Source organism: Pelodiscus sinensis, chromosome 7 (assembly GCF_049634645.1).
Source record: "Pelodiscus sinensis isolate JC-2024 chromosome 7, ASM4963464v1, whole genome shotgun sequence".
NCBI classification, from domain to species: Eukaryota; Metazoa; Chordata; order Testudines; family Trionychidae; genus Pelodiscus; species Pelodiscus sinensis.
This window is the reverse complement of record NC_134717.1, coordinates 2,886,985-2,906,463: the sequence shown is the minus strand read 5'-3', so window position 1 is coordinate 2,906,463 and position 19,479 is coordinate 2,886,985. Positions and strand designations below refer to the sequence as shown.

The 19,479-nt window shown below is 48.5% G+C and overlaps 1 protein-coding gene across 2 annotated transcripts in view; it reads right to left on the bottom strand.

Moving 5' to 3' along the window:
• MARCHF4 (membrane associated ring-CH-type finger 4) overlaps window positions 1–19,479 on the bottom strand; it is an 85,032-nt gene that overhangs the window by 42,267 nt on the left and 23,286 nt on the right. The window contains exon 2 of one of the 2 annotated variants that reach the window (XM_075933029.1): window positions 2,188–2,349. In XM_075933029.1, coding sequence (XP_075789144.1) covers window positions 2,188–2,349 — 162 coding nt within the window. The remainder of the gene's footprint in view (window positions 1–2,187; window positions 2,350–19,479) is intronic. The other variant, XM_075933030.1, reaches the window with a different exon arrangement.

The window sequence follows — 19,479 nt, the reverse complement described above, 5'->3', positions numbered from 1 at the left end:
ATACTAAAAGGCTACATCTACACTGGCAGCTTCTTGCACAAGAACAGCCGTTCTTCCGCAAACACTTGCCAGCTGTCTACACTGCACGAGCATTCTTCCAGAAGTAAATTTACAGTACAGGCAGTCCCCTGGTTACGTACAAGATAGGGACTGTAGGTTTGTTCTTAAGTTGAATCTGTATGTAAGTCGGAACTGGTACATATTGTAGGGGAAACTCTAGCCAAACATTTCTCTAGAGCTCAGTTTTATTCTCCCACACCTCACTTCCCTCAGTCCTTTATTCTCAAGCTGAGGTGTCTGCTGAGAAAAGCCGCTCCGCGTCTCCCTGGTCTGCTGGGGGGGGGGCGGTGGGGGCGCTAGCTTCACGTCTCCCTGGTCTGCTGGGGGCAAGCAGCTAGTGCGGGGTTGCCTCACCCCATTTGTAAGTAGGGATCCGATGTAAGTCAGATCCATGTAACCCGGGGACTGCCTGTTCAGCGTTGTAAAACAGGGCTTCTTCCGGAAGAGTTATTCCTCTCCCCATAAGCTCTCTTGCGCAAGAGCTCTTCCAGAAGAGGCCAGTGTAGACAGGCAACATGAATTTCTTGCACAAGAAAGCCCTAAGGTTAAAATGGCCATCAGAGCTTTCTTGCGCAAGAGAGCGTCTACACTGCCATGGATGCTCTTGCGCAAAAGCACATGGCAGTGTGGACGCGTTCTTGTGGAAGAGTTTTTGCACAAGAGCTCTTCCACAAAAGAGTTCTTGCGCAAGAAGCCGCCAGTGTAGACGTAGCCAAACAGTCAAGACCTTATAATAAAAAGTAAATAGGGGGGGCCCATTGAGCAAGTCGGGGCCCAAAGCAATTGCTCAGTCTGCATGTGCCTAACACTGGCTCTGATTCTCTTGAGTTCGATAGCAGCAGGATTCACTTTTTTTAATGTGAGCTCTAAGTGTGACACCGTGGTGCTGAGGGCATGGTGGGACCCTGTTCAGAGGAGTCCACTTCCCTCCGAGCGATGCTGCCAGATGCTGAGAAGCCATTTACATGAGCTGATCGAGGACCCGTAAAATGAGGCAGGACCTCAGAGGCCAACGCTGAAGGGAACGAAATCCGCCCGGGTCCAGAGAGCTGGGCTAGGTACGTCCTCTTCCGTATATTTGAGTCACGAGAGACCCTTGTTCAAAAGCTCATTGGACACGCACCCACCAGCCGCGGAGTATCGACTAGCACTCGAGGAAGAACAAATACTGTGGTGACTGACATCCGAGACGCTCCAAGCGCCCTGCAAAGGGGAGGGACATCGCGCCAACCCGAGAGCACCGTCCAAATAACAACAAACCTGTGACAACAGTAATAGACGGAGAAGGTGTGGCAAGGAGAAGCTAAGTCACTCACCAAGGCCTCACAGTAGGTCTGAGGCAGAACGGGGAATAGAATCCAGGTCTCTCAATTGCTAGGCTTGTGTTCACTGTAAGGGCCTGCCTTGTTGCCTCACAGTCAGAGTGGGGGGTGGGTGCATTGTCCTTGGGCAAACGTCTGTCCCCAGAGACTCACCAGAGCTCCCGAAATCTGAGGAAAGGGGGTGTGATTTCCCATGGTTTTGTACCATGTTGGTCACACCTGGGCCAAGCGGCTATCAGCAGCAGCTTCCCTCATGTGGCTGTGACTGGCGGCCTGGCTCGTAGGGCTGGCAGTAACAGGAGAGTGGGAGCTCAGGCCTGAGGGGATGAAATTCAATATCCCTCCCGGCGTGCGAGTCAAAAGAGGGCGAGGAGCCTAATGGAGATGAGAGCAGGCAAGCTTGTGGGGAGGACAGACGGTCCAGGGCAACTCTGGGGACCCCGCTCTGCCACAGCCTTCCTGTGCGACCTTTGGGGAAGTCTGGGCCTCTCTCCACTTTATTTTCCCATCTGGAAAATGGGCACAGGTTTCTCTACCTCCCAGAAGATCTGTGAGGAAAGGATTCTGAGGGGCTTACATGCTACATTCATGGGGGCCCAATAAGGGTGCTAGACAGAGAAGAGCATGTGCTGGAGTAACCAGGGGGCAGCAAGAACAGACTCTGAGGTGTGTGTGGGGGGGTTGAACCAGCCCCCCGCTTCTCTTTGTACAGCGTCTATCCCTCCGCCCCTCTGTGCAGTGCAGGGAAAGCCACGTAGACCTACTGACAACCACAGACAAGAAGGCGTTGAAATGTCTCTAGTACCTTTACCTGCAGAGGGTTCTTTGTGCTTATGGCGATGACGTGATACTTGTAGTAACACAGCTCGCAGCTCCAGCAGCCCCTCTCGCTGATCCATTTGATCAGACAAGGCTGGTGCGTGCACTTCACCGATCCGTCGCACCGGCACGGGCTCAGCAGCTCCCCCTGGAAAGAGACAGACAGACAGTCAGCAAGGGCTCCCTGCCGGCTGCCCAGCCGGTCTGGAAGCAGCGAGGCAAGGCGAGTCGGCTGGGGTTCCCTTTGCAATCTAAGGGGCTTTGGCCAAAGCAGCCCGTTCTTTGTTCTTCAAGGAGGTTTTATTGTGTTCATGAAATTCCTTGCCTAGCGTAAGGGGCTGGACAGACAGCTCTGGGGACAGCTGGCCTGTTCTCCTTATTGCCCTTCCAATGAGCATCTCCCCGAGACAAGATTGATCTCTGTTATCATAAGAACAGCAAGACTGGGTCAGACTAAAGATCTGTCTGCCCAGTGTCCTGTCTGCCCACAGTGCCCAATGCCAGGTGCCCCAGAGGGAGTGAACAGAACAGGGAATCATCCAGTGATCCCTCCCCTGTCACCCATTTCCAGACAAACAGAGGCTGGGGACACCATTCCTACCCATCCTGACTAGTAGCCATTGATGGACCTAACCTCCATGAATTTATCTAGTTCTTTTTTGAACCCTGTTAAAGTTCTGTTCTTCACAACATCCTCTGGCAAGGAGTTCCGCAGGTTAAATTTCTGCTGTGTGAAGAAAAACTTCCTTTTGGTTCTTTTAAACCTGCTACCTATTAATTTCATTTGGTGACCCCTAGTTCTTATGTTATGGGAACAAGTAAATGACTTTTCCTTATTCACTTCCTCCACACCACTCATGATTTTATAGCCCTCTATCCTATCCCCCCTCAGTCTCATCTTTTCTAAACTGAAAAGTCCCAGTCTTTTGAATCTCTCTTCATCTGGAACCCGTTCTAAACTCCAAATCATTTTTGTTGCCCTTTTCTGAACCTTTTCCAACACTAAGATACCTTTTTTGAGATGAGGCAAACACATCCGTATGCAGCATTCAAGATGTGGGCGTATCATGCATCCCTTACATTCTGACCCCCACCTCTGACTGTGGAAAAGCCACGTTGTCAACCTCTGCGAGATGTTTCGCTTTGCTCAGAGGACTAACGGCTTTTTAAAGGCAGGGTTAGATTGCCCCCCAGAAGAAAGATGAGGAACCTGTGGAGGTTCCCCTCACAGCCATCCCTCAACACAAGGGCTGTGTCTACACTGGCCACTTATTCTGGAAAATCAGCCGCTTTTCCGGAATAACTTGCCAGCTGTCTACACTGGCCCCTTGAATTTCCGGAAAAGCACTGACGATCTACTGTAAAATCATCAGTGCTTTTCCGGAAAAACTATGCTGCTCCCGTTCGGGCAAAAGTCCTTTTCCGGAAAACTGTTCCAGAAAAGGGCCAGTGTAGACAGCCCAGTAGTCTTTTCCGCAAAAAAGCCCCGATCGCGAAAATGACGATCAGGGCTTTTTTGCGGAAAAGCGCGTCTACGTTGGCATGGACGCTTTTCCGGAAAAAGTGCTTTTCCGGAAAAGCATCCTGCCAATGTAGATGCGCTTTTTCTGGAAATACTTATAACAGAAAACTGTTCCGTTTTAAGCATTTCCGGAAAATCATGCCAGTGTAGACATAGCCAAGAGGAATAAGGCTTGTGTGTAGGGTTGCCAGATGGTTTAACAAAAAATACCAACCACCCCCTGCAAAAAACAAAACAAAACAAAACAAAAAAAACACCGGGAAAAAATACTGTGAGGAAAAAAAAAGGGGGAGAGACCAAAGTTGTTGAGCAAAAAAAAAAAAGGCTCCAAGTCTGATCTTAGCGGGGGGGCGGAGAGGAGGGAGACCTTGTACCGCATCTTACACCACTCTCTCCAGTTTGGGGCCACACACTAACCCCCAGTGCACCCACCCCTCTCCCTAAGCCAGGCCCCCCCAGTCCTCCATCCCAATGCACTCACCCCTCCCCCTCAGCCAGGCACCCCAAAGCCCCCCCTTCCAATGCACTCACTCCTGCCTCAGCGCCAGACTCCTCACAGAGTCCCCCATCCCAGTGCACTCGCCCCATCCCCTGAGCCAGGCATCCCCAGGGCGCCCCACCCCCTGCAGAGCCAGGCACCGGAGGACCGGGACGGCCGAGTAAGCAAATCTGACTTTTAAACTCGCCGCTCCTGCCGCCCACCCCGGCTGCCTCGGTTCTCAGTGTGTAGAGGGAGGCATCATGTGGCCAGCTCCTGGGTCTCTGCTCAAAGGGTCACGTGGGCCAGAGCAGCATGCGCTCTGCTCCCACCCCAGTCCGGCACCCCCCTAGTGTGGCGCCTAGCAAGTGCCCTCTTTTGCCCCCCCTTCACTATGCCTCTGCTGCCCTCCTCGCTCTCCTGCCCTCGCCAGATGCAGCAGGGGAAAATTGTCCCCGCCGGGTTTCCATCCAAGGGAAACAGGAAATACCGGACATTTCACATGTCCGATATTTTCTGTGTTTTTTTTAACTGGATGGGGGACCCAAATAACGGACAGTCTGGGCAAAAACCGGACACCTGGCAACCCTATTTGTGTGACATACCTAAGCCAGCAGCCTGCCACACGCTGGTGGAGGCAGGTGGATACAGGGCACTGGATGAGTGGTTTTCTCTTTCCAGAGTAAACTACTAGAGCCTGCTGCCATAAAAATGAAGGCAGGAAAACACCTGGGGCTAATTCACTAGATTGCTCCCTCGGGGAAAGCCACGCAACAGCTGCAGCCAATGATAGGCCGTGGAGTTGCTTTAAAAGGCTTCCCCCAGGTAAGAAGGTGGGGGAGATAAAGACGGATGGACCAGAAGGCGAAAGGCAGCAGCAGCAGCAGCAGCAGCAGCAGCAACAACAACAACAACAACAACAACGAAGAAGCAGCAGCAGCAGCAGCAGCAACAACAACGAAGAAGCAGCAGCAGCAGCAGCAGCAACAACAACAACAACAACGAAGAAGCAGCAGCAGCAGCAGCAACAACAACAACAACAACGAAGAAGCAGCAGCAGCAGCAGCAGCAACAACAACAACAACAACAACAACAACAACGAAGAAGCAGCAGCAGCAGCAGCAGCTGCATGAGAGCTGGTTAACAGGTACCAGAAGGAGACATTTTGGAGGGGTTTTGGGGGAAAGTGGCTCAGGGAAAAAGCTGCCAAGTCGGAAGGAAAAACAACCTCGATTGCTGCTACTATAAGGTCCCTGGGCTGGAACCTGGAGTATTAGGCAGAACCGGGTTCTTCCCAAACCTTCCCCAGCCAACACAGAGCCTGTCCCAAGAAGGGAGGCCAGGACTATCAAGGGGTTTTCAGAGAGACCTGTCCTCCCTCTTCTCTTTTATACACGAACTTGTAGAAATGCTGAGTCAGCAATATGAGACTCCTACGCAGACATCTTCTGTCCCCTGTCGTGCCTGTGTCCCTTTTTAAAGGCTGGGTTCCATGCCCACTGGTTTCATAAGGAGCAGGTGCCAAGGTCCCTGGAGGATGGGAGCAGAGCTGGCAAAAGTGATATTTTAAAAATGAAATGTAATGCCAACATGTTAATCTCTTCATTCGGCTCCATTACGTGACCCAGAAATGTCATTTGCCATGAAATTTCAGCAACCTGGTTGTTTACGCTACAAAAGTAGGCTGGAATTTGACAGTCACCGGCTTTCAAATTACAAATTGAATATCAGGCCAAGGAAGGTTAAAATTTGAAGTGTCAAGAATTGTGGTTTTCACTTGGGAACAGGCCGCTTCCTATGTGAAGACATGTCTAATGTAAAGGAAAACTGTGAAACGCAGATGGAGGTGTGGGATGGGGGTGGGGGCAAACCAGCAACATTACGTTTCAAAAGTTCAAACTAGCCGTGCTAACTTCAGTTGGAAGTTTGGGCATGTGGCTTTGCGTTGAATGTTTTCAGGCCTCCTGCCGAAAAGCCTACTTTGTTAGTGCCGTTGCCACGTGGGGCTCCAACTTCCAGTCATACTTCAAGGACTGTCCTTCTCCACCAAAAACAAAACCCTACCAAAACAAAAACCATTCTGCTGCATGCATATTTCCTGGGATAAGTGTGAAAGAGTAGAAACCATACTAGGCAGATTAGTCACATCACTTAACATTGCTTAATAACTGAAAGGCACTTGGATATTATGGTGATGAGGGTGGTTTAAGAACCTATAAAGATTAAATTAGAATAGAGATCATCTCCCCCAGCCAAAGTCAAGAGCTCAGAACTCATTTAAATTTCTCAAATTTCATCTTCCCTTTCCAAAGGTTGAAGGGTCTATATGAACCAGCCTGGGAAAAAACCTCTCTCTTACTGGCAAATCTAGCCAGAGAGAGCTACTGTCACCTATGAGAATTCAGAGAAAAATTCGGAGTATAAAATCACCCAGTTTCTCTATTTTTGCTAATCCAGCAAAAGCCGGATTTATTGCTAGCTTCTCCAAAGCAGCATGAATTACGATCTTTTGGGGACTGGTGCACAGCTATGTTTATATACAGCCAGGCCTAGTTGTATATGCAGCAGGAGTTTGTAAAAAAAGCCCAAACCCGCAGGCTTATTAAGGGGGTAAAGTCTTAGCACAGCAAAGAGAGGAGTCTGATCACAGACTTCACAGGAGAACAAGCCATCGGTGGCCATAAATGCATGAAAGAGTCTCTACACAGAGACCCTTACAAAAACCTACGCATAAGAGTGATTCTAAAAGGAGGCACAGATGATGAAAGTTAGGCTATGTCTAGACTAAATAGGTCAGGACTCTCGATGAGGTTTCACCAAGACAGTATAATTTCTGCCTATTGGACCTTGGAGTCTAATATGTCAAAAGTCATTTTATTTCCTGTTTAAACATTCCCCTGCAGCACTCAAAGCCCAGTTACAACAGGGCTGGTGAATAAGGAAAAGTTGTTTACTTGTTCCCATAACATAAGAACTAGGGGTCACTAAATGACATTAATAGGTAGCAGGTTCAAAACAAGCAAAAGGAAGTTTTTCTTCTTGCACTGCACAGTCAATCTGTGGAACTCCTTGCCAGAGGATGCTGTGAAGACCAGGACTTTAACAGGATTCAAAAAAGAGCTAGATAAATTCATGGAGGATAGGTCCGTCAATGGCTACTAGCCAGGATGGGTAGGGAGGGTGTCCCGAGCCTCTGTTTGTCCAGAAATGTGTGACAGGGGAGGGATCATGTGAGAATTACTTGTTCTGTTCCCTCCCTCTGGGGCACCCGGCATTGGCCACTGTCGGAAAAGCGGGACACTGGGCGAGATGGGCCTTTGGTCTGACCCATTATGGCCGTTCTTATGTTCTTCTGGTGCAGGGTAACCAGAAAGTAAAGTGGACTGCCAACAACAAATGTTATGGACTCATCTAAACAGAGTGAAATGCATAAAATAAATGTCAGTGGCAAAAATGTAAGCAGGCTTTTACAAAAAGTGTCTTTAATTTGTCACAAAGAACTTTGTGTCCTTTGCAGCATGACAAATAAGAAAAAAAAAAGTTAAAATGTTTTACTTGCCTTTGTCCCAGCATCAGATTGCACAGAGAGGGCACAAGTCACTGTAAAAACGTTCTCAAAGGGGAAATAAAAATATTACGCTCTGGGCATGTGATTTTGGTAACGGCCAACATTGCAAACACTGAGAGAGCTCAATTCTATCGGCGCATTGGAGCGTTGGCAATAATTTATAGCACATGAAGAATTGCAAGTAACCAAGCATGGGAAATAAATGCAGGGGATGAAATGACCCCGGGGCACAACGAAGTTCCCGTATGTGTTAGTGGTGAGAAACCCGCATAATTAATCAATCCAGTGTTTAGAGACTGGCACATAGATGAGTGGTTGAGATTTATAATCTGGGCCCTGTCATGAGGTCCCTGCAACACAACGTTGCTGTGCTCGTGTTCCCTTGAGATGCTGAGTAGCTGTATGGGGACTAGGAAGTGGCTGTGTCATGACGCAGCATCACAACTTAGGCAAAACCCAGCTTTTGGATACAACCCTGATTGTGTGCGCAAAGACCACATCGGTGCAGGCCGAAGCAGGGACTGCCCTGAGAACGGTCACTGCTGGTCACAGCGGGTGCAAATGTAATTAGAATATCGGCCTCGCCCGTTAAAATCTGGCTGTCAGTAGGGAGCTTTGCGCCAGAAGATTTTTCTGAATGATTTAGTTTTCCTGTTTAGATCATAAAAAGCAGCATCGTTCATTGGCACTGCTGTCGGTATCCACTCTCCTGGATGGACACAGGCATTTAGCAGGATATAAAGGACTCGCTAGACACAGAGGGTTATATTTTGCCATCAAGTAAATACCTGCAGTTCCATCGACTCCAGCAGGAACTGGCAGGTGAATCTGAGGACTCAAGTTGCTCTCAGGTTTGGATAGTTCTTGGTACAGACATACTATTAGGATGGAAGAGCAACAATTTGCAGAGAATGTTTACCAGGGAATGCTGCTACACTGGTGGTGCTCAGATAGGCATCAAAAGTTTGGATGGCACTAAATGTTGGTCTGTTGTGGGCATAACTATCTAGTTAGAAATCTATAGGATCTAGCTAGAAATCGATCTGAGTGAAGTTTGATCTGCAAGGAGGTTTCCACTGCAATAATGAATGCAAGAAGCATTTTCTGGGACTAAGCAAATTGTCCCCTTTGCAGCCAGTGCCTGCTGCTCTCATGGGGTGCACCACGCCTCAAGACACTGAAATCAGTGCCCTGGGCCCCAGGCTCAGCACTACATGGCAGGAGGGGCTGCAAGGATCAGACTTCAGTGCCGGGGGCTGCAAATCCAGCATCTTTCACCAGCATTAAATCCCCTTATCAGAGCGACCTAGCACCGTACTGGGTATCTACAAACTGTGGGCAGAATCCCTAGCCCCAAACGCTTCTGCACCTGAGGTAAAAAGACGAGCAGCGGGAAGAGAGGACAACACAGAGTGGGGATTTGAGGACAGCGGAAGGAGAGCAGCAAAACCACATTCTGCTTGGGGCAGAGTGAAGGAAGAAAACCTTCCTCAGAGCTCTCCATCAGACCCAAACCTGCAATATATTATGAGCCCGTATCCACCTGCAAACAGCTAGGGGACTGCTGTGGAGGGATTCCTCGCGCAGAACAGCATCCTAAGGGACGGTGAGCAAATGGGGGAAAAAAGACCAAGCACAAGGCAAAGCAGGAGGAAGAGGGAAGGAGCAAAGTCTCTCAACCCATAAAGCTTCCAGGGACGGAAACATCTGATCATAATGAGTGAATTCCCCAGGTGAAGGTGATGCCAGTTTGCCCTGGGGGGATATTTCAATTCAGTCTTCTGCCTCTAAAGCAGATTTTCTGTAGTTGAGCATCTCATCCAATTCAAGCACAGGACACAGAGGTTACGTCTACACAGCAGCGTTATTTCAGAATAGCGTCAGTTATTCCGAAATAATGTCTTGCGTGTCTACACAGCAAGCCCGTTCTTTTGAAATATATTCGAAATAACGGGTTTCTTACTGTGCCTTCTGTAACCCTCATTGTACGAGGAGCACAAGAAGTCGGGGGAAGAGTGCTTGATGTCGAAATAAGTGCCGCGTAGACGTGCCCAAATTCGGAATAAGCTATATTGACTTAGGCTACGCTAATTGCGTAACTTATTTCGAGTTTACGTAGATGTACCCAGAGGGGGCAAAGTCAGAGTCTAAACCACTCCCCATCCTTGGGCGAACCTGTGCCCAGAGGCATTCTGAATTCTCCTCCAAAGGCTCCCATCAACTGACGCAAATTTTAGGCTCTCATTTAAAACAGAAAGTTTCTAGCCCTTCTGGCTGTGCAAATAACCGTCTGAAGGCGACCTAATTCAGGGCTGTCTTCCTGAGCCTGCAGACAATAGCTGGGAGCTGTGTGAACCGTTCCCCAGTCAGCTCAGGGAGTTGTTACGCTCCAGAGTTAACAAAGACAACCCAACTATGAATACTGTGAGAAGATGAACTGCTGACATGAAAGCAGAACCATCCGGGACGATGAGACGGTGGGCAGAGTTTGGGATTCTAAAAACTCACTATTTCTCCTCACGCCCTGGCTAACTGTAGCACCAGATAGTCTGCCTCAGTTTTGCTGGTGCAGGGTTCTGCAGAAAGGAAAGCTGGCGTGGGGGGCAGACTCCTAGTCACAAGCAGAGCCTGTGCAGAGAAAAGCTATGCAGTTCTGTACAGCCGCTTTGCCAGCACAACACAGCAGACCCGGGGGGGCTGGGATATAATTTTGCTTGCAGATGAGGATTCTAACGAGTGAATCAGACGACAGCAGCAAAACAAAGAGCCCATAAAAGAGCAGGGAGGAAATCAAATTCCAGGCAATTGTCCTCCCTCGCTGCTGAGCAACGGAAACAACGGAGGCCTTTCAACGGAGAGTATGCAAAGTGGGCTCCAACCTGGTTGTTACAGTGTTTCGTAAACGCGCACCAGGTGCACAAAGACATGCCCCAGAAGACCGATTCCATCTTTCTCGGGACTGGCGCTGGCAGAAAGCAGTCGGAAACATCCGCACTGAACAAGCAAGGCCACTGGGTGAAAAGGATCTATATTATGACCTTGCTTGGTACCAAGATGACTGCACAGGGAAGAATAAGAGTCCATGCCAACCTTCTTCCATAAACCCCTTCCAAGTATAATTAAAACAAAGCGGAGGAGATGACTCTTAGGGTATGTCTAGACTACGTGCCTCTGCTGATAGAGGCATGTAAAATAGGCTACCCGACATAGTCAATGAAGCGGCGATTTAAATATCCCCGACTTCATTAAAATAAAAATGGCCACCGCGCTGTGCCGGCTCAGCTGATCGTCGGCACAGTGCGGCAGTCAAGACGCGGATCGGCCAACAGGGGAAGCCTTTCTCGATCGCTCCCTTATGCTTTGTGAAATGAGCATTCCTCTTGTCTATCACAGGGACAGAAAGAGTTCCAAGTGTTGCAAAAAACCAAGGCAGAGAAATTGTGTGTTGTGATTGTCGACCATGAGGCTTGTTTGAATCATTTTGATTATTACACCAGCTTGTGGAGAGGAAGCTGTTAGCCACACGAGCAACTGTGCAGAGGTCTCAAAGGCCCACAAAAGGTGGCTAATGAAGGCTTAATCTGTTGCATTAAGAGGAGCATTGCCAGCAGATCCAGAGATGTCATTATTCCCCTTTATTCGGCTCTGGTGAGGCCACATCTGGAGTATTGTGTCCAGTTCTGGGCCCCCCTCTACAAAAAGGATGTGGACGCATTGGAGAGGGTCCAGCGGAGGGCAACCAAAATGATTCGGGGGCTGGAGCATATGACTTATGAGAAGAGGCTGAGAGAGTTGGGTCTGTTTAGTCTGCAGAAGCGAAGAGTGAGGGGGGATTTGAGAGCAGCCTTCAACTTCCTGAAGGGAGGTTCCAAAGAGGATGGAGAGAGGCTGTTCTCAGTAGTGACAGATGGCAGAACAAGGAGCAATGGTCTCAAGTTGTGGTGGGAGAGGTCCAGATTGGATATTAGGAAAAACTATTTCCCTAGGAGGGTGGTGAAGCACTGGAATGGGTTCCCTAGGGAAGTAGTGGAGTCTCCATCCCTAGAGGTGTTTAAGTCTCGGCTTGACAAAGCCCTGGCTGGGTTGATTTAGTTGGGATTGGTCCTGCCTAGAGCAGTGGGCTGGACTTGATGACCTTCTGAGGTCTCTTCTAGCTCTATGGTTCTATGACCTGTGACCGCAAGGAGATGTTTTCCTGGCGGCCACTATGTTACATGGTCCCTATACTGAGGCACCAAATGGGGAAGAGAAGGCACAGCCTGGCAGCCACATGGCAATTTGCTATTTCTAATGTGGATATTAAAACCCATCAGCTATTAGAGGTTCTGACACTCTAGAAAAGTCAGCAACTGCTGATGCTCTATCCTGTGAAACACCAGCTGTCCAATGACAACACAAAGGAGGAAATAGCAAAGCAAAGGATGGGGAAACAATGACAGCACATGCTCTTAGTATAACCAGCAAAAGGGACACTCCTTCAGCGAGCACCCCACTAAGCTGGGAGGGCTCCCTCAAAGAGTGAGCAGGAGCAAGCACCAGTATTTCGGGGTCATCTTCGCATCTGGCATAAGTAAAAATCTGACACTTTAGGGGTGACTTGGTAAGACTCTGCGCTGCTGGCCAAATTCATCTAAGTTTGCCTCCCCTGGAAAGTCATCAAAATTCTGATGCTAAGGACAATTTCCACCCACAGAAGTTGCTGGTGGCGCTCCTGCAACGAAGGGAGACGTTCCCCGTTGCTGCAAGAGCTTTAGGGTGGCCAGCGTTTTCTGTGTGTCGGATGAGACACTCATCACACGCTCCGTCGATTGCCACAGTGAGACAGAAAGTTCGGCCACAGTTTGGGACTGTTACGGGCATTGGCTATCAGATGACCTCGCACACTGCTGCCACACTATGATCGGGCATCATGCCATGGTGCCCTCTGACACATGGCCACAAAATTTGCAATGGCCAAAATCACTCTAGGGCTTTTTAGGCATGAGGCAGGCCTAGATCAATCACATTTCACCTGGGACAACTGGAGCTCAGGCCGCAAAAGAGATGAATTTGGGTTCCAGAGTTAGGATCCAAGATTTCCAAATGGGTTCTAGAATTCAGCAACATGAGTTCTACCTCATTCTAATGCAGTGGTCCCCAACCTTTCGTGGCTGCCGGGCACCCAGGGGTGGGGCCACTCACGTGCTGGGTGTCTGGGGGGCGGGGTCGCTCACACGCCATGCTTCCGGGGGTGGGGCCATGCATGCTTTGCACACCCGGGGGTGGGGGCTGCCCATGCGCCCTGAGCCCAGGGCTGGTACCACGCATGTGCCACACACCGGGGGTAGGAGCCGCCCACGCGCCCTGAGCCCAGGACCGGCACCATGCATGTGCTGCATGCCCGGGGCAGAGGCTGCCCATGCGCCACGCGCCCAGGGCTGGCACCACGCATGCACCACGCGCCAGGGGCGGGGCCAGCCCAGATGTTTCGGCGGGCGCACATAAATGCCCCGCGGGCACTGCGTTGGGGACCACTGTTCTGATGTATTAACTCTCAGAGGCGAGGGGAAAAAAATCATGCAGTGCCCACTTGTCCTCACAGGAGCTGCTGGGTGCGACTGCATTACATATAAAGAATAGTTCATCTTCCCCATGTCCCTGTCATTCTAAAGTATTAGCTTGCAGCTTTTTTGGCTGCTGCAACCAGGTGGAGATTGCTCGGCAGTACCCGTACCACAGGCATCTCACTCTACTCATCTTTCACATGGTAGCACTTTTCAACCGGACAGCAACTTGCAGGTTCCAAATGGCCAAGTGGAATTTTAAAGACGTCGGCTCTTGCTCTCCACGTGTTTCATAGTCTGTTGGTGCAGTGACCCATCAGGCAGACATACTCCTGGCTCTGGAGCAACTTTTGATAGCTCTAGACCAGGGGCAGGGAACCTCTTTTGGGTTGGAGGCCGCTGACCCCCAGAAAAATCAGCCGGGGGCCGCATACAAGTGGGAAGTAAAAAAAACCAACCCCTCACTGACGTGGCCCCTGACTGAAAAGGACACTTCCTACGTTCCCCTTGTATGCCAGAGCCTAAGGGGGCCTAAGCTGGTATATTTTGTGTGTTCCAGCCCCATTGTGGGGCAGCAGGGGGGCTGGAGTGCCAGCGTGGGCTCCCCAATGCTGGGGGGAACCCTGAGCCTTGGAGGCCACCTCCAGGTCAGCTGGGGGGTGCATCCGGGCCCCGGGCCTGAGGGTCCCCACCGCTGCTCTAGACCATGCTTCCCAAACTTTTTACCAGCATGATCCCATTTTAATATTTCCAGCCCGGACTCCTGACAGACAGGGTGCCATTTTGAAGAGCCAAATGGCGTCCGCTGCACGATTTGGCAACTGCTGCTCTCTGAGCTGGCGAGCGGCCAGCTGTCTTCGCCTTGGGTATAATGGTGAAGTCCTGGCGCTTTTGAAAACAACGCTTTGCCTCTCTGTCCACGCAAGTCCTGCTGCTCCCCTTTGGAGTGAGCACGGATCAGTCTAGGGCTCCGTCTACACTACGAGTTTTCTCGGCCAAAAATATGCTAATGAGGGACTCCTTTGCATGAGTCGCAATCTCATTTGCATATGTTCTGCCGATCCGTTTTTGCACTAGGGTTTTTGCACACAAACAAGCAGTGTGGACGTTTTCTTTTTGTGCAAAACCCCCTTTTTCCACGAGATCGGTAAACCTCCTCTTTTGGGGTATAAGGATCTTGCAGAAAAAGGTTTTTTTGTGCCAAAAGAAAATGTCCACACTGCTTGGTTGTGCGCAAAAACCCTAGCGCAAAAACGGAGCGGCAGCAAATATGCCAATGTGATCACGACTCATGCAAATGAGTGCCTCATTAGCATATTTTTGGTCGGGAAAACTCGTAGTGTAGACGTAGCCTACGAGTCTGGAGAAACTGCCCTACAGCTGCAGGAATGTTTCCACTGACTAACGGGTATGTGCAGCCCAGCAGACTGTGGGAGGAGGCCATCCTCCTTTACCTCTCATTTCTGAATGGGGAAGCAGAGCAAGAACAGTAGCCATCAAGCAGGGCTGAGCTTAGTTTTCCTGCCCACACAGACTGGTCTCGGAGTGTGTCGCGCCACACTTTGTTCCTTGCTGGAAGGAATGGCGTTTTGCTATTGCTTCTCGGAGCCGTGCAACGGGCAGGCAGGAGAGACAAAAAAAGACAAGCCAGGGAACTGGAAACGAGGAAGAAAAGGGAGTGGAAAAAAAAATCCTTGTCACAGAATGCCCAGCGCATTCGAGAGGAGCGATTCCACCTCGATTCGACACCAGCCTCTGCACCACAATGACTCATCCTCGGAGCAGACTGGAGGGACGGCTCCAGCCTCGCTCCTTAACTGATTAATGGAGGAAGGTGATTAAGCTCCAAGGAGCTAAGTTCAACGTGAGCAGTCAAAAAGCCCGGCGCCTTCATGCACCATCTCAGGAACAAGACAGGAACCTTTAAAAGGGCCCCCAGGTTTAACGATAAACGTTCTGACGTGAGCCAAAACCTTTCCTGCAGAAAGCTTGATCTCAGCAGCGCCATTTCAGATCCACGCAGTTCAGCAAATGATGCTTGTGCCCACTGGGAAGACTGAGATCCTTTCTAAGCCATCCTGGGGGGCACAGCCCCTATAGGCAGAAAACTAAGGGTACTACTACACTGCATTTGCATTTCGAAATAAGCTATTCCAGAATAGTTATTCCGAAATAGCTTGTTTTGAAATAGTACTTCTACACTGCAGGGAAGCCTCAAAATTAGTTCAAGGCAGGCTTCCCTAATGTAGACGTGCTATCTCGATTTAGGATATCGAGGAGGAGGAATAACTTAGGTACTGGAAAGGAATAACTTAGCCCCTCACCAGGGCAATTCTATTTCGAAATAGCAGTGTCTACACGCGCCTTATTTCTGAATAAGCATTATTCCTCGTAGAATAAGCTTTACAGATTTCGGAATAATCCGCCCATTATTTTGAAATTATTTCGAAATAACGGAATGGTAGTGTAGGCTCTTGCATAGTTATTTTGAAATACCGCTAGTTATCTCGAAATGTAGATGCACCCTAAGGGTGTGTCTAGATGACAAGGTTTTGTTGACAAAAGTGGACTTTTGTCGACAAAACTATACCTGCGTCTACACTGCCGCTGAGTTCTGTCGACATAACATCGAAAGAACTTAGCAGTTTTGTCGATGGCGGTAAACCTCATTCTATGAGGAATAACGCCTTTTGTTGACAGAGTTCTGCTGACAGAAGGCGTTATTGCATCCACACTGTCCTTTGCGTCTACGCTGTCATGTTGACAAAGCGGCTTGCTTTGTCGACAGAACTGGATGTAGTCTAGACGTTGTCGACAGAAGCTTTGTCGACAGTATCTGTTGACAAAACTTCTGTCGACAAAGGGCTGTAGTCTAGACGTACCGTAAGTGAGTTCATGCTGGCAGGACTTGCATGAAGACACTTATTTCAACTATACAAAGCTTGTAAAGAATGCATTTCATTTTCCTTTGAGGGTAGGCCCTTCCCGGTAAGGGGAGACACCCTTTTCTCAAGGGAGGAAGGGTCACTGGGGAGCCATTGTTTCACACAATGTTTTGGTAAGGATGTAAAAATGCTAATTCAGTGCTGGTGAAAGGTGGGAGAGTCAAAGCCCTGGAGACCAAGCCTTCTGTTCAGTTGCGGATACAGAATGGTAATGGCAGTATATTCCCTGCCAATATACCCCTATTCTTTGCTGAGAGTGCCTCCATGTGATGGGGACACTTGACCATCAGGAAATCATCCAAGACGCACCATCCCCACCCAACTCATGTTCTATGTCCCTCCTGCAAACATTCCAAGAACTGGTGTATTGTTCTTGCTTTATGGCTGCACCACATGGGAACCAGAAATTGTTTCACTGATCCGCGACCACATTTGCATGACTACGTTCACGGCGTGTGAGCAAATCAAGGGCTCTTAGATGTTGAGTTGGAGACACAGATGAATCCCATCAAGTTCTATGTAAAAGGTTTTGGAGCTTCGTGGTGAGTGACCCCTTTCCCAAATATGACTACTGACTCACGGATTATTACAGGTTGAACCTTTCTAGTCTGGCACCCTTGGAACCTGACTGGTGCCAAACCAGAGAATTTGCCAAACCATGGTAGGTCACTATTGTCTAGTAGCATCACCAACACTTCTACTGCTCACTGGGCTCTTAGAAGACACTTAGGGTGTGTCTAGACTACAGAGTTTTGTCGACAAAAGTCCAGTTTTGTCGACAAAACTATACCTGCGTCTACACTACTGCTGAGTTCTGTCGACATAACATCGACAGAACTCAGCAGTTTTGTCGACGCTGGTAAACCTCATTTTACAAGGCATAACGCCTTTTGTCGACAGAGTTCTGTCGACAGAAGGTGTTATTGCATCTAGGGTTGTGTCTAGACTACAGGGTTTTGTTGACAAAGCAACTTGCTTTGTCGACAGAACTGAATGTAGTCTAGACGCTCTTTGTCGACAGAAGCTTTGTTGACAGTATCTGTCGACAAAACTTCTGTTGACAAAAGCCTGTAGTCTAGACGTACCCTTAGAGCTAAATAACAGCACAGAACACAGAGCTTACTGTAAAGAAACTTTATGGGACCATGGAAGACTTGTCCACAACCATGATACATGGACATCTGGCTAACTAAAATCATGCCAGACCATGGATGTTGCCGGACCAGAGAGTGCCGGATTAGAGAGGTTCCACCTGTATTTTAAAACATAGTAAACAATTGATTACACTGGTTGTTTCAAGTAAATCCAAGAAGTTAAAAAAAAATAACCTAGAAAACCTAGGCAGCCAAACATGCAGTTTTGGGCAAAATGTAATTCTCCTTACAACCTGTCCCAGAACTATAAACCAGCTCCACTGTCCCTGCAATCAGTATTTTGAGGACACTTTCTCCTACACCCCCTTCAGTCTTCTTGTGGGTGAGCTGCAGGTGACTTGCTGCCTGGTTCTGACTCATTAAGCGATAAAAATAAGCAGAACAGATTTAGGATCTGCTAATTCTAAAAGAGAGAAAAACCTAACTAGAGTCAAATCCGCATCCAGTATATTGCCTATCAGTTTACCCCAGCTGAGGATCCACGCCACAAAGTGCATATCAAGCCCTGGTATGCAGAAATGATATGACTCATCCTCTTAGTCTCAGAACACCTTAGTCATTAATGGATTTTATCCTCACAACACTCCTGCAAGGTACGGAGTTATCTCCAGCTCACAGACAGGGAACTGAAGCAGAGAGTACATTGTGTGACTTACCAAGATCTCAAAAGTTTGTGGGGGAAACTAGAAAATGAACCAACCTCTCTTGATCCAGTGCCCTATGCACGAAACCATCCTTCCACCCATTTCAAATTCATCCTGCCTTCTCGGATCATTCCGTTGAATAACACCGAGTTCCTGTGAAATTAACTAAAAAGCATACTTCCTATGGGACTGATGGTTTGTCAAAGGTCTAGGACTCAATCTCCATCAATAAAAATGGCAACTGATGACTAATTATTGCTAAATTAGCATAGATAGGTGAACACTGCCAAAAATGTTTTGTAATATTCACTCGGAATTTGAAATTGTTACATCCTGCTGTATTCACACCTTGGAGATATTCATGCCAGCGACTTTTGCTGGCACAATTTTCACAGAAGAAGAACCTCCAGTTCTTCCTGGTTGAGAATTTGCAGAATGTAGCAAGTGGGCTGAGCACAAATTCAATCAGACACCAGAAACAACACCATGTGATTTATGTGACCAATCACAATCGACCAAGCAACAAAATTCAAATAGTGTACAGTTGGAGAGAACTACAGACAAAAACCATTTCATACTTTGGAGTAATAAATAAGCTTGATGAATTTGTGCTCTAGACACAGATAATCCATCAACAGAAGGAAGCTAAAATTAATCAGATAAATAGTCTTTGAGAATTATTTACTCATCTCTATAAGTTAATGATTCATAGGAGACACATTAATAAATATGACGGGGTTTTCTTTAACGAGTTCCAGTGCCTACTATGATTAACTAAATTTCGAATTAGTCAGTTCAAGTGAGAGAGCTATCACCTGCTTGTAGTCAGCACCTCAGCAGGTGTTAATCATAAAAACAACTATAGCTAGGCTACGTCTACACTGGCGCATTCTCACGCAAAAACTCTTTTGTGGAAGAGTTCTTTTGCGCAAGAGCATCCATGCCAGTGTAGATGCTCTCTTGCGCAAGAAAGCTCTGATGGCCATTTTAACCATAGGGGTTTCTTGCGCAAGAAATTCATGTTGCCTGTCTACACTGGCCTCTTGCGCAAGAACAGTTGTGCAAAAGGGCTTATTCCTGAGCGGGAGCATCAGAGTTCTTGCGCAAGAAGCCCTGATTTCATACATTAGAACATCAGTTTACATGCGCAAGAACACGCGGCCAGTGTAGACAGGCAGCAAGTTTTTGCGCAAGAGCGGCTGCTTTTGCGCAAGATTGCGCCAGTGTAGACACAGCCCTAATGTTCTGAACCCAAACTCTGATGCACAGGGCTGAGTGTGTCAGACAGAGCTACCGCGTTCAGACGGCATGTGTAGCGGTTACAATTTTATTTTTTCTGTTCCAAATCTTTACATTTCTAGGAGGCAGCTTCTATTTTCTGAGGCAAAGAGAGACAGCACATTAGAGAACACAAAAGGGCCTTT